Genomic DNA, 27518 nt, shown 5'->3' on the forward strand with positions numbered 1-27518 from the left:
AATCCATCCATCACATAACCTTCTGACGGTTTATGAGAGTTCAAGTCGTTTGTCACTGTTCTTGGTATGGTGCAGGGGAAAGAAAAAGGACTTACAGTCTTTCCGTCCTCACCAGGATCGCCCTGTGAGCATAAAATACAGAAACGCAGAGACACATTAGTGATTTTGGGATATTTAAAATATGACAGGGCTTATTTCCAATTACATTCATATTTTAACTTTACATTTAACCTTTTAAAACCTTGGAATTCAACTTTTTTATTCCTAGATTGACAAACTAGACAGACAGCGTTATGTTTAGCATTTTAATGTAAATAATTCAACTGTCGTCTACTAACCGGCTCTCCATCAGCTCCTGATGGGCCCGGGGCACCTTGTGGTCCAGCTGGTCCTCGGGGTCCGGGGACTCTGGAAGCAACTGATCCATCACCACCTACTGAGAACTCGGTGGCGGGCCCTGGAGGGCCAGGGGGACCGGGTTGCCCAGCGGGGCCGGCGTCGCCCTTCTTTCCCTGATAGCCAAAGCCTGCACTGCCCTGGAGACGAAGAAGAGGAGGTGAATAAAGCTTCTTCATGTTTGTCAATTCAATTTAACCAGAAGTCCAAACAAGGAAACCAGCACCACTGATTGGTCCTGATTTAATGTTGCTGCAGTCTCCCCCTGGTGGGGGATTATGATGCATCACATAATTTATATTCAAATGGAATGAAGTATTAATCCTGAAGGTTCTTGTGCCAGAGAGAAGTGACACAAGAATAAAAAACACAGTGAAATAGCAATAAGTGTAAAAATAATTATACATATAATTTTATAAAATAAAACGTATTAAACAGATACAGAAAAAAATAATGTGTATTAGAAGTAATACTAACCCTGATACCTAATGGAATAACAGTAAAAGTAAGATTTAGACAATTAGATTTCTCTAACTTACCTTTGATCCCTTTTCCCCTGGTTCTCCCTGAGAATTTAAGAAGAAACAGTGCAAAGTCAACGCCAGCAGTCATAATTCACACATCATTCTACAATTAATGACATTTAGCCTTCATAAGACAAAATAACTAGTCATCGACATACACAGGTTGTACTGATTAGAAAATAAAATCATTTAAAAATGTCTAGTTCATCCTCTTTCACTCCCAGCTGTAGTTAAATTTGAATTGCTTTATTTATTCTTACGTTGTTATTATTCAAAGTTATTATCAAAGTTTCTTATTTGGACTTTTTTTGTCCTCAGTTTTATTGTAAATCTCAATTTATTTCCCAGTTGAATTAAAGGTTGAATGGATGTGCTGGAATAAAATTAAGACTTGCGTCGCCCTCTAGTGTTCCTTTGGGATATTTCACCAAAGCTCATATCACTGCTGTTTTCTGTCCTTGCTCCTGCGTTTTCCAGTTAACTCGCTTCCCATCGGAACCTTCAGAAGGACAAACTACGGCCCGGTCAGTGCGTCCCACCCCCTCAAATGTCTAATCTCATTCACATAATCCATCCACCATCAAAGTAGATCACATAAAAAGGGTCCAGACCTTCTCTCCACGGGCTCCGCCTCGCGAGCTGGATCCGGAGCCGGCGTCTCCCTTCGGCCCGAGTGGACCCCTGTCTCCTTTCACTCCCGTGTCCCCTCTGTCACCCTTTTGTCCTTTCTCCCCAACTGCCCCTGAAAACAACAACAGAAGGACAGAGTCGTTAATGCCCTCATGAAACGACCTTTCAGAAATGATGAACGATTGTCTCCCACATCCCAGACAATAAACGGGAGCCGGAAGAAGAAGAGAAATGAGGAAAAGAAAATGACTTTTTTGCTCGATGGAGTGAGAATCCCAGTGCGTGTGGCTGTAATATAAAAGAAGCCGTGTGAAGGCTTTGAGGTGGGAACTGAAAACACCTTCCCCTCACCTGCATGCACCGCCGCTGACATTTACATTCTGGTGTGAGCCGGGGTGACCTTAAACTCTTTCAGTGGAGCATGTATGAAAATACAACCCGTCGCACACCTTCAACGCCGCTGACATGCACAGCAACACCATGAGCAGTTCAGGGGCGAGAGATTAGCGTTGGAAAACTGGATGCCATGCCTCTGAATGGACGCATAAGTGTGGAAAATCTAAAACTGATATCATAGCATTAGAAGCCTAAGCTAATATGCAATACTTTCCCATCTCTTTTTTTTTATTCTGAGGATTAAAGCCTGAACGGCCCAATTTTCCATCCCCCTGATTTATAAGCGAACATGGCCGCCACCCGGCATGAATTCAAAAGCATAAAGTAGATAGATTCATGCATGCTTGTGTGCTTTTGAAAAATCCATGTGAGTTCCTGCATGAGGAGTGCACATGAGTGAGGCAGAGCATCAGACCGGAGAGTATAAAAAAAGGAAGTAAAACCACGGGAGACACGGATGCTCGTCTCCGGGTTCTCCTCGACCCACCTGCTGACCCGGGAAGTCCGGGTCTGGACTCCACAGACTGGGAAACGTGCTGGGAGTCACTCACTGGACACAACGCAAACAACAGTGTTAAATTAAGTCTCCAGATGATATAATTTCATAAAATAATTTTCCAATCTTCCCTGTTTCCAGGTGGATTTTCAAGTCTGAGGATTCAGAGTTTTTAGGAATTGTCTCATTAGCGTCACATGATGGCTGAGTTCCACAAAGCTCCATCAAAGACCTGCATTTAGTATCAGTGCTGGTGGTTTATTCAAGTCATATGTAATATATTTCATATTGCAGACAACCACCAGCGTACCAAACTGAAGCAATGAGGTCTCTGTAATTCATGCCGCGACCACCAGATGGTGCAAAAGTGCTTTTAAAATATTGCAGGCTTTGAGGAGGACATCTATGTACGTGGTTGATTGGCTGGACATAGAACAAGTTCTATTTTTTTATTTTTTTGGCAGAGGCAACACCTGAATGCTTCAGCTCTGATCACTAAGGAGAGCCTCCCAACCTCGGTTGCATTCATCCTTTCTGACCACTAGAGGGAGACTCGTGCCAGTGAATCTGTTTGGAGGAAGCTCTGACTCGCTCAGTGATGCATGTTTAAGGGAATATGAACTCTGCAATACCATCATAAACATCCCCCAACAGGTGAGCTGAGTCACGTGTCAGCATGTGGAAATACAATATCAATACGATTCCAAACGCATGAAAGAAAGTGAAAGTCATCTGTGAAAATACTCTGAGGAGCACTGGCAAGAAGAAAGAAACATTTTGACTTCTGTCCAGTATAGAAATACTGCAGAAACATGAGTCCATCTCAAGTTTGATCTCTCTTCAATCTGTGAGCGACTTTTAAATGAAACTCGTTTCGGGGAAGTGTCGACTGTGTCCTGATAAACTCACCTTTTTCTCTGGCCACCGGCACCTCCTCGTTCCTGGTCAGCGGCGGCTGCTGGATGGGCCGGGAAGACGGAGGAGTAGTCTAGTAGGAAGAAAGATGGAGATACATGCCATTTACTGGAAGCTGCATTAATCCCACCTCCACTGAAGAAACACATCACCACATGGGAAAAAAAACAGGCCTCCATTCAGTCTGATGTTTATAGTTTATGCAGCCAAAGCTCCCTTCCAAGCTAACGAGCTGGTTTCCCAGCTCTACGCGAAGCCTTTTAACATGATTGAGTCAACATGTGCTCGGCAAACCCATAACAGATCTAAACCTTTTCCTTTCCTGTTTGGCTTATTGTTTTCAGCAAATTGCTGTTTGTGTGTTATCGCTGTCAGACATCTTTATTCCTGTTGCACAACTTTAAAGGAGCATTGCGAAGGATCGACAGGGGACGCAGATATCCACCACGCTGATCCGGCCTGCTGTTGGGAAATGTCATCACAGAGTTCGAACGACACCCGAGGTGAGATAATGGAGTTTGTTTGCAACACAAATGACACAGTGTGTGTGTGTGTGTGTGTGTGTGTGTGTGTGTGTGTGTGTGTGTGTGTCATCGCTGCCACTCCAAACCCCATTTTAATCTGCAAAGCTAAACTAGGAAAAAAAAAATTAAAAAAAATACACATATCTTAGGAAAGGATATGAAGTGATTCTCAGTTCTGCTATATGTTTTTGTTTATGACCCTTTTAAGGAATGGCTCCATCATTCTATTTCCTTAATGACGTATTTGATGTGTGTGTTCCTTCTGTGGACAAAGGAGAGCAGGTCCGTCTCCAGTCTAACAATCACTACCAACACAGCAGGACGGAGAGGAGCGACAGGAGTTATTGAAGGAGGGGGGAGGAGGTGGGGGTCACTCACAAACTGCCTTTGGGTAAAAACCACAGAGGGGGAGGAAATAATGCAAATACCCCCCCTCCTGCCGTCCGGAGCTCATTCTTCACCGGTGACACACCTCGGATTGTCACCTGTGGAATTCATGAGAAGAGTGGGATGAAGAATGCAGGAGGGGGGGGGGGGTGTTGATAATTAACCAGTTTGCTTTGCCTCCTCCCCGCTGTGTTGCACGGCGCCGGCTATGCTAAGAATTTGGCCGGACCACCACCGACTCTTCTAAGTTGATATATGTATTAATGCGATAAAGAATACCCCGCTTGTTCACTCCTTTACGTATCCGTCACAGCCGGGGTCGAAGGGTGGGAGGCTCCCATCTTTAGAACATAGTGTTGATGGATTTGAACCAAGCGACCTCCTGAATGTAAGAGCAGGTATGCAGCTCCCTCGGCAATGTACATATTCCACCTCAGTGCCTTTTCTTTTTCCTTTTTTCACGTCTGATGAAGTATCAGAGAGAACTCACTGGATTTTTTTTTTTTTTTTAAAGGGATGAAATAAAACCAGAAGTGTAGTTTGTAAAAATGCAGCTACGGTTTGATTGTCACGCGTCTGACTTTTATTGAAGTGGAATCAGACTTCGAAAAGAAAGGAATTTGCTGTACAAACATTGCTGTGTTTCATTAAGGCGTATGTGCATATTTAATGCAAAACTCACCTCTCAGCCAATCAGTTTGCTACTTAGATAAAATGTCTGTTATTTGCTGGAGATGCAATTGATCTAAAATATTGTTTAAAACGGGTTATTTGTACAATAGATAAGGGAAACAACAATATTAATCCCTTTTAATACATACATTATTTGTGAATCTGCATCATTTTCATGGTTGCAACTGGGAAATACATGATATGTTCGAGAACTAATCCATTCTGATTGATTATATAATGAAAGGCTCATTTCTTTCATCTGAATTTTGTTTTTCTCCATTTTATTCTGGTGCCTGGTTATGTTATTAATTATTCATGTCAGTAGAGAGGTTTTCAACATTCAGGTCTCAAGTCGCATATTTGAGGGTCTCTTATGAGTTCAACTCAAAATCCATAAATGTGTTCACATGAAGAGCTCACACAAGCTTTCGTTTCTGGACGGCCGCGTAGCCGCGACAACGACCACGCTCTGGAAGCGTTTCCTCTCCGGGCTCCACGCTGAAGGAGACCCGTCGTTCTCCAGCGGTGACACCGTCGAGGGTGGCTGACTCGCTCCTCCATCTATCATCGGGGATTCCAGGGAGACGAGATGGAAAGTTTGACTTATACGACTCTCCTCGTCGAACTGGTCTCTGCCCAGACTTGCCTTAATAGCAGCGCTTGGGACAGTTTTGCGTACCTTCTGTGAACAGACGTGGGATGGAAAAGGGTAGCAGGTAGGCATTAGATGCCAGCTGTTGCCATCGCATACGACGTGATAAACGCCTACTGAGCAGATGGGAAATATAAAAGTCTACGGCGGTAACGATGCAGGGACGCCTGACTTTCTCCACCTCTGCCAGTTGCTGCACTAAGTTGATGTAGAAACCAGTCAGAATAACAAAGCCTTGAGGCGGGCGGGGGGGCTTGGATCACATCGAATCCAAATTGCCCATCTGGTTTTCCTAACTCTCCACTATAATTGTAGGTGGGAGTGCATGCACGCAGCAGAGGAGGTGGTGGTGGTGGATGGGAGAGGAGGAGGACGGCCTGCGAGGCTATCTCCGAGGGCTGAAGGATGTGAGTGGGTGTCAGTGAGGATCTGATTGTGAGTGAGTGTGAGAGAGACGGAGAGCAGGAGACGGAAACGCCAAAGGGTGGAGGGGTTGTGGAGAAAGAGATGGAGGAGGACGCGGAAAGATACGAGAACGTGCTTCAGATGATTTAGAGAAGGGTGAGAATCACGGCGTAAACATGTGAATGTCCATGGCTTTGGTGTGATATCTGCTGAGAGTTGTCCAGGTGATAAACTCTATTCAGAGCACCTGAAGCACGTGCGGTATTCACTGAATAAATGGGCTTTAACTAACAAAGCCGCTGACCTCCGTCTCTGTTTGGGCAGCTGTACATTTCAGAAGGATGTTATGAACTCCTAAACTTTACAAAGAGCCAGTTTGAACCAGGTAATAAATATCCTTTCCACTCTGACAAGAGGAAACTCTCCGTGTAAAAAGGCTTTGTCTCCAGATCTATAAGACAGAAAGAGGCTCCATTTCCAGACGACTCAGCAGGTTTTAATCTCTCCCGAGGGACGAGTGCTCGCTCACTTACAGCGAGTAACTGGAGACGTCGGTGGTATATCCCACATCGGGGACGACTCCACTGTTAGGAGGTGGACCAGGTATGAGTCTGGCCTGATCAGCTGTTTGAGTTCAGCATTCCTCATTCTGTTTCTTCTCCTCACTCTCTCATATCATTTATTATTTAACATAGCAGTGAAAATGGTCGACCCAACCCATAATGTTTTCATAATGTATCAAAGGCAGCAACGGCAATACCGTTATAAGCAGAGCTTAATGATAAGGAAACAATCAGCAGTGGGTGTATATTGGCAACACCTCTGTAATAACAATAAAGATCTGAATAATAAATAAAAAGGGGTTCCATACCGTCCATCTATGTTTCTCCACGGCTGGTTTTCTGGTTTCCTCATCACCACTTCCTTCACCTGAAGCCTGAGGAGACAATCGTGTTTAATTAACGCCAACAAAGATCATTGTTTTACTGAGTAACATGATGCTGTAATGAACTCTACTCCACAAAGGGAATATCACCATTATAAGAAAGATCTATGGACAATGATGCAACTGGATGTCTTCTATTCTATACTACACCTTGACTGTAAATGTGATGAAAACACACTGAAAACGATTATCATATAATGTATAAAGATATACTTAGGGGGTCTCCATGCTTTGGCCATGGTTACTGTTTATATGTCGACTTTTTACTGGGAGTTTTAATTCAATACACTATTTATTTCCGTGTAGCCAAATAACACAAATCTCCAAAAACATCAAAATAGTAATAAACACAATGAATATTGATCATTATCCATATATGCCCGAAGAGCTCCTTGCTATAAGGCAGATAAATGGAGATTAAAGGGCTCATATAGGTCTCTATCGCCGTTAACATAGGCCTGGGTGAAATACATTGACTATCACTGTCATTGATTGGCTCTTTATCTTCAGCAAGAAAACTACAACGTTGCACTACATATTTGTGTATTCAGCCTCCAGGATGTTTGTGATCTGACTGACGGTTTAATTGACCTATTTTAGTCGTCTGTGTTGTCTTTATTGCTGTGAATGTGTGTTTTTATTCCACCTTCTTGGCCAGAAACAGATATTGAATATCAATGTGCCTCTTACCGGGTTAAAGTCAGTACTGATCTCTCCCGATACTCTGTCTCTGCATTAATACGATGAAGCCTAATTCTTGTATCAGCTGTAGTATCAGAGCATTTACAATAGAGTTACTCATGTCTCATACACATGATGTCGTGGTAATTGAATATCTTGAATGAGCAGCTGTGTGTGAGGTGAACGTTTGAGAGAGAAGACACTGAAACCAGAAACCTGTCATTTCCACCGGGATGTGATTCTCCCATCGAACCCAAACCACATCCAAGGATTTGACGATAGAATCCTGTACCTGATCCTGTCAGTCGGGACCAGGTTGTGGTGGTCTCGGCGAGCGGAGCAGCTGCCCAGGCCGTGTTGTACTAAATAACAGGAGGGCTGCAGCGAGGCACCTGTGTTTGTGTGTGGGTGGTCAGGGGTCAGCGGTGAAAAGGCTGCTCTCAGTGTCTTATCTGTTAGAGTCACTGTTGCTTAGTGATGCAGGCTGGAATAAATCAACAAACTCCACTAAGACGTCATGTCTTGCGCCTGCCTTTAATAAATCTTCCAAATATAATAATGGGAATGATAATGAGAAATGTGCACTCTGTAATATTGTTTTTTTTGTTCCACACGTCGTGGAAGGACTCTAAAAAGGTGCTAATCGTGAAACATTTCTGTATGCTCATAAACCAATATGATCTAGTGGAAGTAACGAAGTCTGCTAATGACTCGTTAGAGCAGATAAACATAATCAAATCCTCAATCTTGTGTTTTTGATTTTGGAAAAAGAGCCTCCAGTGCCTGGTTACAGATTCTTAACTATGATTCAATAATTTGATTTGTTTATTCATATGTGTTCAATCTCATCACCGAACCCAGTTTTGGAACATCCTGTGATTCTTGAAGTTGTGTTATGAAATGTAATTTACCATATCGGAGTCATCTTCATCCTCTTCACAAAGCCTCTCAGCAGCACGGGGGTCTCCCACCACCCTCAGCTCACCGATCACTCCCTGTGGTGTAAAAAAAAAAACATGTTTTCACATGGAATTCCCCTTCCCTGAAAACTCAGCGTTCCCATTGAAGTCCCCCGCTTGAGCCTCGGTGCCACTATCTCCCCCCTCCACAGCGATCTGATGCATGTTCCCAGGATCCTCACACAGATAACATGAATGCTATCTGACTGTCTATCAAAGGGCCATTAGCTGTGAATGAAGAGGTGGCTTCTCTGCCGCACATTTGAAGTCGACTCTTTAGGACACATTTATGTCCTGGGAAAAAAAAAAAAGATTTTTGAAGAGAACTTTGAAGATTAACAGCAAAGGCTCTTTGACGTTGAAACCATGTCGCTACACAGGCTTTTAATGGTTGTACTGATGGGGGGCTCGTATGTTTAGTCGATGTGTCACGGTCTGCTTCCGACAAATTGCTTTAGATCCTCGTCATAAATCTTAGATCTGAGGACGTAACTGTCACTGTAGCATAGTTTCGCTGGTGATGGATAACGCAAAAAAAAGGGACTTTCACTAAACAAATCCTGTTTCAGAATGGAATGTCCATTTTATAAATAGATAATGTAAATATTTAAATGACAAATAAAAGCTGGCCAAGTCCTGATTTGATTGGAGAAATTTAATTTGCAAGACCTCTGCAGCTCAGGGCCATGTGAGAGTCGACAACAGGCCAACATGTCCTGAAAGAAGAAACGGGTTAGGTTCCTTTTTTCCCCAAAATAAGCAGCTTATAAAACATCTCTCTGGCAAAATATCCCCCACTAGAAAATACCTTAGATGGGTTTGTGTAATAAAAAAAAGAAGCTGGAACTGTGTGGAGCAGAGTTGGTTTACAACAAAATAAGCAGCTGTCTTCAAACAGGGCAATAAAAAAAGATGGAACAAGTGTTTCAGCTCAAACCTCATTTATAAGGCCTTGCAGCCAAATGGGAAGTACTCATTTGGAATCGTGACATATTAAGTGGTGTGAACAGATATGTATTATTATGCAACAACATAATCATTGCTATTAAATGTGTGTTAAGCAGTGGATGGAATATCCCTGAATATATATTGTTTTGGCTCGCCTGTAGAGTCAAACATGCTGAACTGCTTTTATGGCCTCGATTCTGTCTCGTTAACAGGGAGGTCATGTGTGTCACTAGAAGCAGCAACTCTCCATATTTGGCAACTCTCATCAGTGAAAATGGCAAAGAGAAGCAGCATCATATTGAAGTGGAAATCAAAGAAAGAAAGACAACCAAATCATGTTGGAAGCTGATTATTTGTAGTGAAGGCGAGACCACTGATTGCTAATAAATTCATCTCTTGAAAGTTACTGATTAGCTTCCATCTAAAACAGTAAAGGTCTTTTAAATAGCTATAAATACATTGGAAAAAAAGGAAATAATGGATATTTCCTCACCCTCAAGGGACCTGGGTTGTATTCAACAAAAGAAATAACGTAAAATAAATGATATCTGGGATAATCATTGTCCTTCCAGATTCTAAGTGAATAATGAATCATAAAACAATCAATAGTGATCATTTGACTCGTTGTAAAACGCTCCCATCGCCACTGACAACACGCCGGTCTGCAGGTCTGCAGGTAGCCGCGGGTGAACCGCCGTAACCCTTTAACAGCTGAGGTCAACAGTTGTTGCGGTCAACTGCTGGGATTTACAGCAGTCAAATGACTGAAGCTAATAACACCCCGACTGTGAGGTCTTCTAATTATTTGCAGACGTCTCTCAACAAGACGGTGAAGTGATGCAGACATTTATGTTGTGGTTTCGGGGCCAATTTGAGCAAATCAAGTCATGAGAGAGTTATTCAGCCAAGATGTATCACATGATCGACGATGGAAAAGTCAAAACACGATACTGCGCTTCACACAGCGGGAGTCTCGTCTCTCTGCAGTTTATTTTGCCTCTAGTGCTTTGGGAATGTGAGACGTGCAGTCAGAAGACTCCAACATGAGAACTAATCTCATTTGTTCAAAGCAGTATTCCTTCGTCTATGAAAGTACTGTAAATATGTATAATCATATATCCCTTAAATAGGTTAACGTCCTGATTCCACAGGTCTGAATATTGTTTTCTTTAAAAAGACAAAGCCATGCGTACACACCAGGAACTTGTCGGGATCAGCTCCTCCCGCCTGCCCCACAAAGACCCCGGCCCCGGCCTCCAGCTCCATCTCGTCCGGGGACCTCTCGATGCGCGTCACCTGAGGGTCCGTGTCACAGTTGAGGTAGAACATCACCTTCTCGTCCCTCACAGCGATGGCGAACCGCGTCCAGGTGTCCCTCAGGGAGGGCACGAGGAACCTGGCCGCCTCGTACGACTGCTGTGAGTCGGGCTCGGTGTAGTACAGGATGACATTCTGGTTGCCGCCCTGCACGGCCGACAGCTTGACGCCGACGTACATGATCCGCTGCGAGGCGTCGGTGACGGAGAAGATGACTCCGCCCCTTTCAGAGGTGGGTTTCAGGTTGAAGATGAGGGCGAAGTCTCGGTAGAAGGGGCTCGGCAGGTGGGCGCGGGCCAGTTGGCCCGTGTTGGCGTCGGGTCCGAAGACGTAGCCGGGGCTGTTGTCGGGCCCGAAGACCTGGGTGATGGTATCTGGAGGGGGATCCCCGATCAGCTGGAGGAGGGAGACGCCACTGTCTTCTAGAGGGGGGGAGAGAAAGCATGTGAGACCACAATACGCATGAAACACCTTGGAGGTTAGAGGAGAGGGCTGCATGGCAGGGAATCATGTTAGACCAGGCTCTGTGAAGCTGCTGGGGGTGAATGTGCCTGATGGACTGTTTGCATACGACTATACTATTTCCAGTATAGAACAAAGATAATTGATCAGAGATTGTTCCCTTTCAAAAGTGATATAAAAGAGCATTAACACATTTTATCAAATAAAGATGGAGAGTTACCTCAACCATCCTGCAGGCTTTTTTTGGAGGATTTGCAAAGCGACTCCACTCAGGGGAGCACGAACAAACACAACATTTTATTACCTCATGACCAAAATATGGAAATGGTTGACATACCCCCTAAAAAGGCAAAGGGAAAGTCCACATGAGACTAAGAGAAGCAGATCGCTTTAGCAGACACTGCAAGGAAAACGTGTGCTTCCTCGTCTGGAGGGCCAAGATACATACAGCGCATGAAGAAGTCGACTGATTTAATTCATAGAGAAAATATCTTTATTTACCTAAAAAAGGTTTAAGCCGTACTATGTCATGCAGTGATAGAGTCTGAAACAAAAGTGTTTTCTGTAAAACTCTAAAAAGTATCAACAGACCAACATTCCCATAGAAACGTGCGTGCATAAAAGGGTAGGCATTGATATTTATTCATCACATTCCTGAAGCAAAAAAAAAGAAAAGAAAACTCTTCCGACGTGTGACATCTGCTAAATGTCACCGCTCCGGGCCACAGGGACCAACAGCTGGGCCTCCTGCATAGCTCTGCTCACTCTTCCATCACCCTGGGTGACTCCGGCGAGGTCACCGCATAATAATTGGAGGCGTTTTAGGAAATAGAAGAGACACAAAGAGGGATGTGTTGATCATTCACTCAGTGGTGGCGATGTCTTACTCGCATCGAACTTGAGACTAAACCATTTGGCTTTGATCAAAAACGTTGTTTTTCTCACCTTAAAGGAAAAATGACTGTTTTGGGAGAGCCGAGCGTTTTCTGATGGTTTGAAGAAAAGGCTTTGGTTTACCACCTGGAGACTAAATGTGTGAGATCAGTGGGGTCTGCAGGCGGCTTTGTTGAGAGCGTAAACACACGAGGTGTTCAGCTGAACCCGAGGGTCCCGCTTACTGCCGTACGACCATAAAAACAGAGTCTGAGAACTAATGATGCTTTCATAGGGATCTGAGCTCAGAGAGAAGCTGGAACAGGACAGCAATTAAACTATTTTCCAGTATTAATATGCATACAGTCCCCCTCCACGCCAATCAGACGGACATTTATGAAGAAGATGCCTTGCTGAACGGATTGTACATTTTAACAAGAATAATGCTACATAACATGACTGTACGAATGCTACTCTTTTGGTTCATTTCAAGATCGCACATTGGTGGAAAATATCTAATAATCTAACAAGGTAAAAGCCAAGTTAAAGGACAATTGATAGCTGAATATATATATACTGTTGCCCATAAAGTTGGAATATTTGAGAACATCAGATTTGACCAGGTGCAATGATTACATCATGTGTCCCGATGACCCAGGTGAAATGAATTCACGCGTAACATTTGTTTGGCGCAATAAAAGACAAGACATTTGCAAATGATTCCAACTTTATGGGCGACCCTGTATATCTGTCAACAGAATAACTACATATAAAAGGCACTATTCATGCCACTTGATAAACCATTCTTTAAAATCATAGAACAAAGAAAACTTGACATTTTCTATCTGAATTAGAAAAAGTTAACCATAAATTAGAGAATCTCACACACACACACACACTGAGGTGGACTGTGACTCCTTCATGAACGGCAGTTAACAACAATCTCATTTGCACCAGGCCCACCAGATGTCGACTCTGATAAAGTGAGAAAACCTTGAGGGTCTCTTCGGCGAGGCCTGTGCTCACATGTCTGAACCTGGCTCCCTCTTATGTGCACACTCTCTGCTCTGGGTTGAAAAAGGCAAATCTTTTGTATGAAATCCATTACGTGAGAAAGCACGGCCATTTTCATTTCATAATCCTTCCCGTTATGGGCGCTGAAGCCCACATGCGAGCCATCTTTGAAGCAGAAACACTCCATGACTGTCGCAACTCTTATCGCTTTGACTGAGCAAATGTCTGGACTTGCAGCCATTCATGTATTAGATTCGTATGCAGATTAAACTTCAAGGTCTTTGATGAACTGGAATGTGAGGTCACTCGGACAGAGTACAGTTGTCTCAAACAGGAAGCGAGTAGGACCATCTCTTTCTCCGATTCAACATGTGAGGTTCTGTTACACGTGCACACAGGTTCCCAAACCCTTCATTAGGGAAACACCTATCAGTCAACACTCACACCGACCAGATGTGCACACTTTCTGCACTATGTTCAGACTTTCCCAACAGAAGACTCATTCTTGTGAACCAGACGATGAGCAAACCCTGAATGCAAAAATGATCACTCTGTCTATACCAAAGGTCTTCAATGTTTTTCAGCCCCCCTAGGCCTATTATATAGAGACCCCCTATTACATATATCAAATTGTGTTGCTTCATTAAACCAGTCAATAATAATGTGTAGTGCAGCGTATAGTGCCATGTAGAACAGTACTTTGTAATGATGTATGTATTGATTCAACATCAAAATTTCACTTCATACAATTGAATAAATATGAAGATTTATATTTGCTTAGGTTGTATTCATGTTAACGTGTATTTTTGGACATTAAAGTCCCATCTTTTTGAAGAATTAAAGCTTGGGATCAAATCATTTTGGGGACCCTCTGAGGAAACTCTGTGCACCCCCTAGGGTCCACGGACCCCCTGTTGAAGATCTCTGCTCTATACTACAAACCTAAAATAAAAAACACAAAGGATCCTGAAGTTAGCCAGACGCCAGTAAAATAAAAAAGGAAGAAAGCTTGGAAGTGTAAATGAAGACAATTTTCATTACCGGACCAAAGCAGATGAAAAGGTTTGACCCGATCGAGGCTTGCAAAGGAATGCTTTGGCTGAAACCAGTTCAATGTGCCTGCATTGTCAGCAAAGGGCCAGCCAGTCATTCCGTCTCAGAGATCAAAAATTGCTGGCCATACAAAAGGTTCCCAATTAGCATTTTAAGTGCAATCTCAATTCAGGTTTTCCAAACAGCTTTTGTTAACCGATGACAGCTTCAAGACCAATCAGGCACAAAAAAAGGGACTGCTGATGAATGGAGGGGTGCTGGGTTTATGGTGCTAGTTTGTCTTGTCAAGAAGGCGGCTTACTGACCAGGAACCCCTTTTTTTTTTCATTTCCTAACATTCCAGGACGGGGTACCGGAGTTTGTGCTACCCTGTTGATAAAGCTGTATATACAGCGTGAGGCTGTATATACAGCTTTGGGAAGTACGGGATCCTGCGTAACCCATGGGAAAATATTTGAACATCTGGACAGTCCCAGAAAACTTTCACTGACTTCACTCCATCACCAATTAAAACATCCCTTGAGGCCTGCTGACAACAGCGACGCTCTCTCCCCTCGCTGTGTGAAAAAGCTGGTCAGGGGTCTGACCCGCGTTTGGAGTGTCAGAGTTCACGTCTTGGAGACGAGAAAATGATCTCACGATTGGGAAAAAAAGAAAGAAAGAAAAATTCGACAATTCTTTCACATTTGCAGCATGAACTATGTCTGTCCTGCTTGTCAGCCAATTGATTTAAAAGTGAGGTAAATTAAATTTGGTCACGTAACATGGTTGGCGTTCTGCTGATTTCCTCCCCGTTTGATCTTCTTCTGCCTGCTTACGGGGGCAAAAGGGAGTCAATTTCAATGCTTATGATGTCAAGTACTTGTTGGAATCAATTTTATCTGGAAAAAGTTAAATAGCGGATGAGATTAGTTTTGAATGCCCTTTTTGTTGCTGAAGAGAACGTAAGCAGCACATTAACAATGTTAACCAAAACTACCACTACAAGGTATGTTATTTAATATCTCCTAAAATGTAAAAATTAAAATAACACACAGGCTGTGTCTTTCTGCTAAGCATATTCTGTGAAGCTCTGGGGGATTTTTTGATGTAAGTGATGATGCAGAATGTTTGGGAAGTAGATGTCATATCAAAAAAACCACATCACAGTCCAGGAAGGAGATTTGATGTCTGAGCTGACTGATTTGTGATTCTCAAAGCACAAAAAAGGGAAGATGGGTCGACCACAAGCTGTGCACACTAAGGAGTAATGTGATCCCGTTCAAGTTCTCTACCTGTAAATGACGAACTGTCAGGCAACGTGCAGGGGGTAAACAAAACCCTTGCAACATAACGCTTGCTTAATAAATATGTCGTTTTGGAACGGAAAAAGAATTGTAGATTTAAAAAAAGGTTGAGACAGCACTGCTTTCCTTTAGAAACTGTTAAAACATTAATAAAAATGTCACAATTATCATTTATCCAGCTCAAGACATCCCTGTGCTTCAGTACCCGGCCTCTTCAGTGCAGGTCATGGGGGGGGTTGTTTCAGACTACACTGTGCCCATAATTGGAACCCTCCTGAGAGCCAACTCAAAATGATTCCCTGGCAAGCAGCGAGCTGAAGGACCGGAGCCAGCTCTGGGCCTTCCTGTCATGAGATACAATATCAATCTCTGCTGAATGGACCTGAATGTAGCGTCAGACCAACAGAAAAGGGTGTACACGCCACGAAATGTACACGGATGCCACCAAAAGAAAAGTCATTTCTCGTGTTTTTGAGACCACCACAGAGGTGGAATCACTTTTAACATCCGTCAAACAGCCCAAAGCTGACTGAGAGGAATGTTTCTCCTGCAGGATATAGTTTTACCATCCAAAAATAAATTGTGGTTGACCTCTAGACCCTGATATGAATGACTGCTCATCTTTCAAGCAGGAGACCGGTAACCATGGGAAAACATCATTAAAAAGGGCTATTGTGCCCCTAACAATCCTGTGTTACCACAGGGGTAACCCCCCCGTGGTAAAGGGATCACATCTGACAGATTTCTTACAATGTTTCCATACACACCATGATATCTCTGCAATCTTCCCACAGTAATCCCACACATGCACACACCTATAGGCCCCATCCTAGTGGAGAAACACTGTGTCTTGCCATGCAGACAGCCCTTAAGTTTAACTCCATCCAAAATACCAAGTATATCACGAGACATTCTTGCATGACAGGTCATAGTTAAATGATGTAGGAGTGGGGTGGAATTAAGGAGAATAGGAGTACCCTCCTCCGCCCATACATCAAGCAAGCAGAGCTGGTGAAAACTGTTTCCCAGACACTGCATAGTAGGGGATCCAGGACCTGTACGTGGGTGGATGCAGTAGAAAACAGTCCTGGATTAAATTACTGGGCTAATAAACAGAGTAATAAGGTGTTCTTGGCTGTAGGGAACACATTTGCAGAGCTTTGTGACACATTATTTATCTTTTATGCGTGAACTCATTCCGTTTTAAGGAACTCATTCCGTTTTAAGCCAAAGCCCACCAACCCTTTACCTTCTTTTAACCATTTACTTGCATGTCTATGGCTGCTGCAGTCATTAGCATAGGCCCATGAGGAATGTTTTGAAAGAGCGACCATGTGAGGTTGCTAGGGCAACTTCAAAATTGACTCTTTGACTTTTTCCGTTACCTTTAGGAGTCACAAAGGGACAGTAGCAAGTCAACAGCAAGTTAGTAGGTCATTTCTAGCAGGTCTATTCAGCCTCACTCAACCATCACGCCAACAAAAAGTGGCCATTAGTAGATTTGTTTGAGTGATACCAGATGCTCTTGACTGCTGTCGCTTCTCTGGCTATCCGTTAATGATTTAGAGCGCCTGAAAGCACTCCAGTTATTCCGTGAGGGTAGTCAAACAGGTGATACCCAACACCACGTCTTACTGGTGAACCAGCTTCTGGGGAGCCACTAAAAGCTGTCCTCTGGTTGTAAAGATGGCAACAAGATCATACTTTTTAAATTTGCCTGAGGGTGCAGATAGCAGACAGTAGGGGCTGCTGTTTGTAGAGGCCACTACATATTACTTTAAAGCAGTTAACAACTCCTTCACCTTACTGGACACTTGGGTTAGTTATTTAACACTACACTTTCAACATTTTTACAACCAACACATAAACCCTTCCCCGAGCTTTAACCCTAGCCCCCGTCTGGTTTAGAAAAGCCTCACACACCTAAACACATAGAAGGTTAAACAATTCAAACAAGCAAATCTATTTGGGCCCAGAGGCATCACTTAATCCTGGAACCTGGGACATCCTGCCCACTTATGTCTGTCAATGAAGCAAGCTGTCAGAAAGATAGTGAAGCTGTAAAAAGACAAGTCTTGAACCCCCAGTGATATGGGGGGAAAGTGCAGAGCAGGACAGCAGCCCAGTGAAAGGAATTAGGCTTTAAACACATTCATAATGTGAGGCTTGCTCACAGAAACAGATTTTCTCATATTAGAACTAAGAATACAGGATTAATCCGTACTCAGTCGGTTTCTTAATTATTGAGTTCCCAGTAGCACGCATAGAAACAACTAGCTCTACTGATTTTCTTTGAAAGAGACATTTCAAACAACAAACTGTTTACATGCCATATTCATTGAATCAAAAATGCATGCACCTGCATACGTTTACCTTACACAGTTGTAAAAACTGACATCCCACTAAAAACCACTGATGCAAACATGACTGCTTACCATGCATTACAAACTAAGCTGTCCATTTCCGGACAGACAAACGCACGTCAAGCTGCCTGTAAGTCCTCACTGTCCAAACAGACATGCAAGTCTACATGCCACATTATCTACAGTGTTTCATGCACACGTTGTTTACAGAAGATAAGCTTCTATCATATGCGATTTCAGAAAAAAAAACATATTTTATATGGATACACAGAACTTAAAGAACCAGAACGTCTGTCTGATCAAAAATATTACAGTTTAAATGAATATCTTACACATCAGTTGGTTTGGTGTGTGTGTGTGTGTGTGTGTGTGTGTGTGTGTGTGTGTGTGTGTGTGTGTGTGTGTGTGTGTGTGTGTGTGTGTGTGTGTGTGTGTGTTACCCTCAAGTAGTTAGTCACATGCGGTCCAAAGGACAAGGGAAACACATACATGCAACACTGTAAGGAGTGCTGGCACCATGCTCGTTAGACTGAAGCCAGATCGTTATACTTTGCGTTGCTGTGCATGGGAAGATAATGTTAATCTATTTGACTGTTCTGACAGGGATAATTGTACATTTTTGGGGTGGGTATCGGGTATTGGGGTGGTGGGAGTTAACACCAGACAAACTTGGGGAGTAGGGATGCTGAAATCTGGTTCAAAATGAATCCCAAAACGAGGATTCATTTGAACCAGTGATTACCTTTCTGGTTACTAACTGACAAGCACTGATACCCATCATCCTGATCATCTGGTAGAGTGTGGCACTCCACAGGGAGGCGTCCCTCATCCAGGAGGGTCCAGCAACTGTCCTGCAAGACTTCACAGAAACTCCGGCAAGGCAACACCGGCGGCGCGACCGGAACGCTGCACTTTGGTACCAAGAGAAGGCAGAAAAACCACTCCAAGCTATGGTGGCATGGTGACTTCAACAGCCATGCCCATTCATTTAGGAGTGCCTGGACTTCCTCTACGCTGCTCTGGTTGAGGTAATTGGGCACAACGAACCTTTCCCCGACCATGGAGGAGCAGAAAGGGAGAGCAGTATCTAGCAGCAAGCATTGCGGAGATTCCACGGCTAGCGCTGATTTAGCTTCTTCTGTGTGGCTTTCGGCTGGTGCCCACCAACCTCCAGCTGTCGGGCTAACTACAGTTACTTGGATACGCTCTTGCTCAGTTACTGATGTTTGGGAAGCATCGAAGATGTGATCAGTTAGGCTGTTCATCACGTTCTGGCTAGTTGCTGATGCTTGACTGGGTACTTGAGAATGGGCAGCTAGGGGTATTAAGGTAGGATCTGGTCTCTTGCTTGCTGTTTGTGGTTGAGTAATTAACTTTTGGGGGGTATTAGTTGGTGTTTGGGTTGTAGAAAGTACCTGGCTATTAAATACATCTTGGTTAGGTAAAGTCTCTTGGTTGGCTGTTAATTGACCAGCTTGTAACTGAGTAACTAATTGGTTGTGCTGAGGTACCTGGGTCATCTCCACAGAGTTACTGCCTACAACCGGGGTTAATAAATCTCCTGCTGTGGAGTTTTCATGGGAATACTTTGTCAAGTTAAAGTCGTTAGCATTCCAACTAGAGCTGCCGTTAAGCTTTATATTTCCTTCGGTGTTATTTGGAGTTTCGACAGAAATATCAAGATTTTGCTCTGATTTTGCGCTACTGTGAGGATGGAAGGCATCTGTGTGATTACGTATTACCCAGGCACTCTTTTGAAACTCCAATTCCATCTCATTTGTTGTTGACACTATACCGCCTCCACTACCCAACACACTGTAATCAGTGGGCATTAGTGCTCCTTGCTGGCTTTCCTCAGAAAAGCTCTGTTTTTCAAAGCCAGATCCCCAGCTAGTTTCAGATCCTGGTGCAAAAGTAGATTCAGACTCAAATCCAGAGCCAGACCAAAGACCTGACCCAGTGTCTGATGCCAATTCTGACACAAGCCCAGACCCTGAAAAGTCTTCTGTAAACGTTAACTGATCAGATCCTCCTGAACCCATACCCTCTGAAGAAGATGTGCCATTACCGGGTTTACGCATGCGTGACGAAATCCCTGCTGTTCCCTTTTCTGATTCGCGTGCATTCCCTGGATGTGTTGTCGGTTTTAGAGTGGTGAGTCGTGGTCCCTCGGTGGTCTCATCCCAAGTCTGCACAACTTTTTGGATCCTGTGTCCCTCATCGATGATCTCCGCTCCAACCCTTGCGATAATCTCCGATGGCAGTTCTCCACTACCCGTCGGACTGCCGGACCCCTCATGGTCCGCTGTTGGGGGTAAAGTTGTAGTACCAGTCCAGCCCCAGAACCAAGCATCGGAGACCACCCACAGGGTCAACAAAAACAAAACTTCAAACTGGGTCCTCATCTTAGACATAATATCAGGTCTTGACCACGTCCACCCACTTGATCAGGCTCCCAGAGTCATTTGTGACATGTCCACAGTGGCACTACACTCCTCACACACACGTTTCAGCTCTGCCTCCACACACAGCACTAGGCAGAGAGCAAAAGTGAAGAGGAGTGCCCCATTCAAAAGAATAAAGGGGGAGAGCAGGAGGAGGTGCACTCCGTATTGGCTGCCCTGGCAATATTTCCTCTCCTAACTCCTCCTTCCTCCTCCTCCTCCTTTTGTCACTGCAGTGAAAAGCGATCTCCCCTGCTGACTGATACCTTAGAATTACGACAGCGTTGCCTTTCAGTGTACAATACGGATGCTTTCAGTGTTTTATAGAGAAAGGGCAATTTGTTCCCCTTGACTCGTTGCCTTTGTTAAAACATGATAATGGGAAACCTACAGATCTAACTTTTAAAATAAACTGCAAACGATGTGTAAGTTAAGATGTAGACTAAATGCCCAATTCCATCCTACGGATTTAATTAGTCCCATTCCATTTCCATAACGCAACCAATTATTGAGCAGAGTTGCAGTTGGGATATTTTAACATCTTATCATAGTAATTGCTTTTTAATTATGGTTATATTCAATTAATTATTTTATTATTATGTTTACTATAGAACAATTCAAAACCACTACATGCAAATTAAATCAGCCGGAGAGGGTCAAAGTTTTTAAAATTTAACAATTTGTCTTCAATTTCAATGCATTTGTTAAAACGTGGTCATCTTATTTCCTTCCACTGTTTCCTGCCTATGGTCGCTGCTGCATGTTGCCATTCTTTGTTCAATACAGGTAAGATCCCCGTTTTCAGAGCTCTGTGGTTCTACAGTAATCCCGGCCTCACTTTCTTGTCCAGACTGGTTCCTCATACTGCCTGTGTGATCGGTTGACAGAGACCCTCAACATCAGCTAATGGGAGATTAGTGATAAAAGGAACAGGAGGTTTGTGCAAGTGTCCCTCTAATACTACCGGGGTTTAAAATAAAGACAGGTATTTTGCGCACGTATCCTCAGTTGCTGATAGAAAGGAACTTGGGTCATTCGTGCAAAGCAAGCAACCAAAAAGGTTCCAGACACTTATGTTGAGAAGCATAAATGTCTTGACACGAGCTTGACAACTTTATCCTGTAGCTCTCCGCCATGGCCTGGGGTCACTGATGATCCCACTGACCCCTGTCTGCTATTATGTTTGTTTAGTCTAACAAAAGGGGGACGGGGAACACCAAAGACATTGAAAAGCAAGAGGGAAAATATTGGCAACTTGCAAAAAGAAAAAGACACAGTCGCAGAGTTATAAATCACAAGACCGATCTATTTCAGTCTTTTTGCCTTGATGACGATTTCAATGAAAGGAAATATTATTGTGTGTAGTCATATGAAGAGCAGCTTGCTTTTGGGAAAACATGACTGAGGGAGATCTGACTTTTATTCACAAGAACTAAATTTAAAAATAAAAAAGCAAGTTCAGTTGCAGAATTCTCAGGCTAGTTGTAGCATGATATAGTAAATGTAAATTATTTGACCCTCCAGGCTGGAAGGAGTTAACACTTTTAACCACAGCAATTATTCACTTTAAATCTGCCAAAAGAGACAATTTAATTACAGCAGTTTCTTTAGAAAAAAAAAGGACAATGAAAATGAGGAACTTTCTGTGGGAAACTCATTTTCAAGGCGACTTTCACGCAAAGTAAGGGACCGTCGGATACGTTTAAGGAAACATTAAAGTTGGGTTCAGACAAACTCAGTGATCAAAGTAAACCTGAGTCAGTGTGTAAACTAGAATAAACACAATGTTCAGAGTGGGGTCACGGTTAATAAACCTTCGGGTAATAAACCGTCTTGTGATAGGTAATGATTAGCCCTAAACATCTACCACACTAATGGACTGCAGTCTTATTGTATGGGCAAGGATGGAAGAAAAATAAAGGAGCAGACATTCTTCAAGAAGAATTTTCACACAGGTCATCAATGAAACTTAATGACAGCAGACTGTTTTACACTTTCCATCTCCTGTGGGGAGTCCCAGCAACATGCTTTGCTCTTTTATCTCGTCCCTTTCCGTTCTTTTTAAGTACAGGATGCCAAAACTTAAAGCCACGCAGAATCCAGACAGAAAGAACAAATTGTCTGCAAGAGAATGAGACTCCAATTGGTGTTATCATTCCAAAGATTACAATGAATTAGCCTGTAGATGTTTTTGCATGACAGTGAAAAGATAAAAGTTTGCACAGAGTTTGGAAATGTTCACTTTCAAGACTTGGGTGGCCGAGCAGGAAAGGGCAACTTAATGAAGGTAGGACTTTTGTGCTTTTTTGGAGTGACAGTTTTCTCAGCACAGGTAATCTGCAGATATCATAACATACCTTGAACTTTGGCAAAAAGTCTCCTTTCAACATCCCTTTAATGTCTTCGGCTGCCGGCAAAGAGAGCCAGGAGATTTGCTATTTTTTTTTCTTCAAGCATGGTATTTGTGATTGGAATGTTATTACTGTAAGAACGGTTGAACAGTTTGCAGTAGTTGCTGAACAAAGTAAACTGCACTTTCTTTTTCTGGGGGAAATCAAATAAAAAAAAGACAGGCAGTGCTTTTAATATGGGGTATTTGGTAAAAGTGAAAAAAATGTTTCTTGGTGAGACGAATAATTAGAATTTTGTTGTCATTTGAATTGATAACAACAGCTTGGGCAACTATGCTCAAAAAATGGGTAACCAATGTTAACATTACACACACATGGCAAACGACATCATCTAGCTTGACAGTATATAACTTATATTATATGGGAGACTGCAGTCAAAGCAAGTCCTTTATGAGGACTTCCCTTTAGCACAGTTTCCATGCTGGTCACTGCAGCCTGCTGACAGAGGACCTAAATCTCAGCAGGGATCACTAGTAATTTAAAGGGCAAATTCAACCAAATTACAAGAAGAAATATATGTATTTTTCTATTTTAACAGCTTTGATTTTCTACAAAATACTGCATATTTCTCCTCCTTTAAGAAAAGAAATGCTACGTATAGATATTGCAAAGTGGTAATCCTGATAAAGCATGTGTAATGTCTGAGACCTGTGACATCCTGAGATGTCTGAAGTGAAATTCCAGGCCTCCCCAGTGTCTGTCCTCACAATACGCAGACAAAAGCGTGAAACCTAAGACCAGGAATGAGTCCGAGGGCCGAGACCATCAATGGGAGGATGAATGATCGACTAATTACGACACAAACAAAAAACCCTGCTGAACATAATCCACGAGGGGCCGACGGCATCCAATTATCCATCACCGCGCGGCGGTATTTTAAGCCGAATTGTCGTCCACATCTTGAATTTCATACCAGGCCAATTTCATCGGCGCTAAATATAGCTTGTGTGAATAATTGAAGAATACGAGGTATTATGTGTGCAATGTAGAGGTGTAACGATTCATTCGATGCATCGATGAATGGATTGTCAGTCCTATTGATTCATCTAAATGAGCAATGTTTAATTACATTTTTGTATTCAGCATAATATATTATGCAGGACTACTTTTTTATAGAATAAATACGTTGAATAAGTAATTCTGTGGTCTGTTTATTTTTTCACCTTTCAGAAGAATACAGATAGTCTCACTCACATTATTGTCTCACTTACATTATTGCCTGTTTATTTCATCAATATAGAATTTTAGTTACAAGTTACTGAATCGAATCGTCCTAGAATCGAATCGCCAACTACTGTATCGTTAATCGAATCGAAGTGAAGCCAAAGAATCTCCTACACAAATGATCAAAGATCAAATATACGATACAAAACACTTGAACACTTCTCACTTCACTTCTTAAATATAGTCACTTAAAGTTTTGCACCGTCGTCGTCCAAATGCTTTGGCGTCGTCGACTCCAACACTGTGAGTCGTTTGAACCTGAAGTGTAACTGCTGTACAAACAGAAGGGCATGCAGCTAGACGCGCGTTACAACACGGCCTGACAATACCAAAACGTCAGGGTCTATTCTCAGGGGCCTTTTGGAAGAGCACCCCCCCCACACACACACACACACACACACACACACACCTTCACTGATGTTATTTCAGCAAGTGGGGGTCGTTGACCTCTCGCTGGGTGTCACCGTCTCCGTGGACGTACGAGCATTAAGCTCCGACGCAATCAAGAGCTGGGAGATTAAAACCACGAATTAGGAAGTCCACGAAGAAGGAGTTGGTCCACGTATGGTTGTAACACACGCACACACACACACACACACACAGACACACACACACACACACACAGACACACAAGCAAACTCGGGTTGCAGTCGTGCAGTGTCACAGCTGAGCAGCAGTGTAAACAGTGACACACAAACTATAATGAACATATGGCTGAAACCAACACATACACACACACACACACACACAAACACACAAACACACACACACACACACACAAACACACACACACACACACACACACACACACACACACACTGAGCTGCAGGCCCACAGCTGAGCAGCAGAGTAAACATCTCAATATGAGTCAGCCGTAGAGATAAAAACCACACGAAGAAATGCCGGTAATCCCGTCATCTGATAATCTTAACAGTGCATCCACTCTCTCTCTCTCTCTCTCTCTCTCTCCATGAGGCGTTTATTTTCCTGTTCTCCTCTCATCCGACGCCGTATCCCCGAGCAACAGGTTGGAACAGAGTGGCGAGTCGCCGTACAGTAAAGGGACTATTCAATGGCTTTCCGGCTAAAATTTAAAGCCTGCTGTGAATCTTGGAAACAGAGCGCATTCACCCGTCTTATCCCCTCTTTAAAAGGCACAATCAGCAATTTGTGGTCAAGTACCGTATCCGAGCTGTTCCAGTCTCATGGGAATTAGCGTAATATACGGTGTGGCCCGGCATGTAAACTTTACTTTCTCTTGAGTAAAGGTTCCATGGCAAGTATGGTGGCACCAGACAGTAAGTCAGACACTGATCCTGTGCTTAGAACGGAGGATAAACTGCATTTGCGATTTCAGAAAGCAACGTTTGAGGCCTCCAGCAGCAGAACACATGTAGGATAATTCAACGCAACAGAATGCCGAGTGAAAGACCCCAATTCACATGACATCTTCCCTCACATCTCCGGGATCTCAGTGAATGTGTGTCCCTGAGTGTGTGCGACAGCCAGAGAATGAGAGGTGGGGGGTTTCGCTAACAGAATGGGGGTCAGGAGGTCGCAGCGATCAGATTAGGAGGGAACGGGGGTCCCGTTTCCCCACAAATAGAGACTTATCACAGATCTGGAGTGGCCTGCAGGGGCAGGTTGTGAGTGAGCAGTGTAAATGCCTCCCAGTCAGACATGACAACCGTCCACAAAAGCAAACTATCTCTTAAATTCATCGTAAGAGCTGCAGATTAGCGAGTAATTCAGCCTGCAACACTAGGGCTACATACACAAAGGTAATCTGTATTGATCTGTTTGATTTGAAAATGATCACAATATCAAGTACTGCAACTACTGGGTTGTTCCTAAAGTTCACTGTCCGTCCGATCCATTGTTCATGTTCTGCCCCATTGGCCCACTCGTAAATTAGTTGCAGTTGTTGCTCTAGTTGAGTCAACGAGTCTTGCTGGATGGATAATCATGACACCAAACACTCTGTGAAGTAATGTGAAGAAACATTTTGAACCATCAATGGAAAATTGTGAGAAAAGGCTGTATAAAATTGCTTTTCTGGTCCGTTTATTTGCCACTTATTTCCACATTGTGTTCGCATTAAGATGAATAAATGACTTGTCACTTTGAGTTTGTTCAGTAAGAGCCTTTTCTACACCAACACAGTGGATTTGAAATGAACGAGGGGACGCCAACGACAGTCCCAAAGCACCATTAGTCCTCTTCTTTTTTACTCACAGATTGATGTCGACTGTAACAAGCATGAATCGAGGCCTGGATTAAAGAGCAACTAAGTGGTGTTCCCCTTTAAAAGGAAATCAAAAGGTTTTTGTTATTCTCTATTTGTAGCAGCACCAACTCTAACTAAAAAAAAACATCACATGGCAAAAAAATAGTCCTATCCTCGCTGTCCTTTAAGACCCGCGCTTTGGATATGTGAAAAGCTCCCCCGAAACCCCCCCTACGCTAGGCTGCATCTTCCCAGTGTCTCCGCTGAACAATCCGGTATCCTGTAGGAAGAGACAGCCAGGCAGACAGAGCCCTGCAGGGTTCCACACAGTCCTGCTCAGGCAAGCAGAAAAAAGGCTGCCTGTCACTCTGAATAAGACACATTCCATAACAACAGGAGAATATGTAGCCTGTGGGGCCTAAACAAGCGTTACAGTATAGGAACGAGGAACTGTATGTGGGGATAGGAGGGAGGCATGTACCGTCTTAAAGGCGTTGAAGGAATGCGATGTTCTCGGTTTTATCTAGCAGTGAATATCAAGACTGACTGTTCTGCACTGAAATTGCAGCCTGAAACACCATGAAATCCCCCGGTGGCCGACGAGGGATTGCTTTCTTTGTTGAGGCTCAATCAAACATGAAACATGTGTGTTTAGGGGATCGCCAAACATGCAGCATCAAGGAGGACATTTTTTACATCAATGTTTGCAAATAAACTAAAAACCTAAAATAACTCAATCAATATGGACACATTTTCAAGTTCTATTAAGGCGGTTAGAAGATACCAGTTTCACTCTTTAACCCCTCAGGCCTGAATACCTGATTATCACACCGGTTAAAGGAAGGCTCTTATTAGGGTTAGAACGTGGAACATTATATGCTCTTAAAAAAAGAGGAGGGATTCAGGAAATGAGCTAAGGATTGAAACCCAACAGTTTTTCCATCATCCTTTAAAAAAAAAACTCTGAAAGGTCTACTTTCTTGTACCTGTAAGGACTCCACTAATTAGGGCGCTGTGAAGTCAGAGCATCCGGAAATGTCTGAGCTGTAATTGGCCCGCGATGCCTGGGAGGTGTTATCTCATCTAATGACAGACACAGTATTGGTCCTTCAGCCTCAAACGTAACTCTGAAGAGATGTTTACATGTAAATGTGTCTCAGAAACGCTGCTTTTTACACTTACTTATTCTATTTGTGTGGCTGCTTTATCAGTCAATCAATCAGCGTATTATTGTCATATATTTAAAGGTGGTTTCTAATGTTGGGAAGGAAAAATATCCCCACTGTTCCCTCTTTGGGAAATTGTGCACACTA

General features: G+C 43.2%; 1 protein-coding gene across 3 annotated transcripts in view; it reads right to left on the minus strand.

Annotated features, from left to right (window-relative positions):
• Positions 1–27518, minus strand: part of col18a1a (collagen type XVIII alpha 1 chain a) — a 65602-nt gene that overhangs the window by 13605 nt on the left and 24479 nt on the right. The window contains exons 1-10 of one of the 3 annotated variants that reach the window (XM_084023471.1): positions 19968–20361; positions 10729–11270; positions 8536–8619; positions 6869–6934; positions 3352–3430; positions 2434–2496; positions 1532–1662; positions 936–962; positions 339–536; positions 96–122 (exon numbers count right to left, since the gene is read on the minus strand). In XM_084023471.1, the coding sequence (XP_083879597.1) occupies positions 96–122; positions 339–536; positions 936–962; positions 1532–1662; positions 2434–2496; positions 3352–3430; positions 6869–6934; positions 8536–8619; positions 10729–11270; positions 19968–20313 (1563 nt within the window). In that variant the 5' untranslated portion in view covers positions 20314–20361. Of the gene's footprint in view, positions 1–95; positions 123–338; positions 537–935; positions 963–1531; positions 1663–2433; positions 2497–3351; positions 3431–6868; positions 6935–8535; positions 8620–10728; positions 11271–19967; positions 20362–27518 lie in introns of those variants that run through there. The other 2 variants (XM_084023473.1, XM_084023472.1) reach the window with 2 other exon arrangements.

The sequence above is a fragment of the Eutrigla gurnardus genome (assembly GCF_963514095.1).
Source record: "Eutrigla gurnardus genome assembly, chromosome: 12".
Lineage (NCBI taxonomy): Eukaryota > Metazoa > Chordata > Actinopteri > Perciformes > Triglidae > Eutrigla > Eutrigla gurnardus.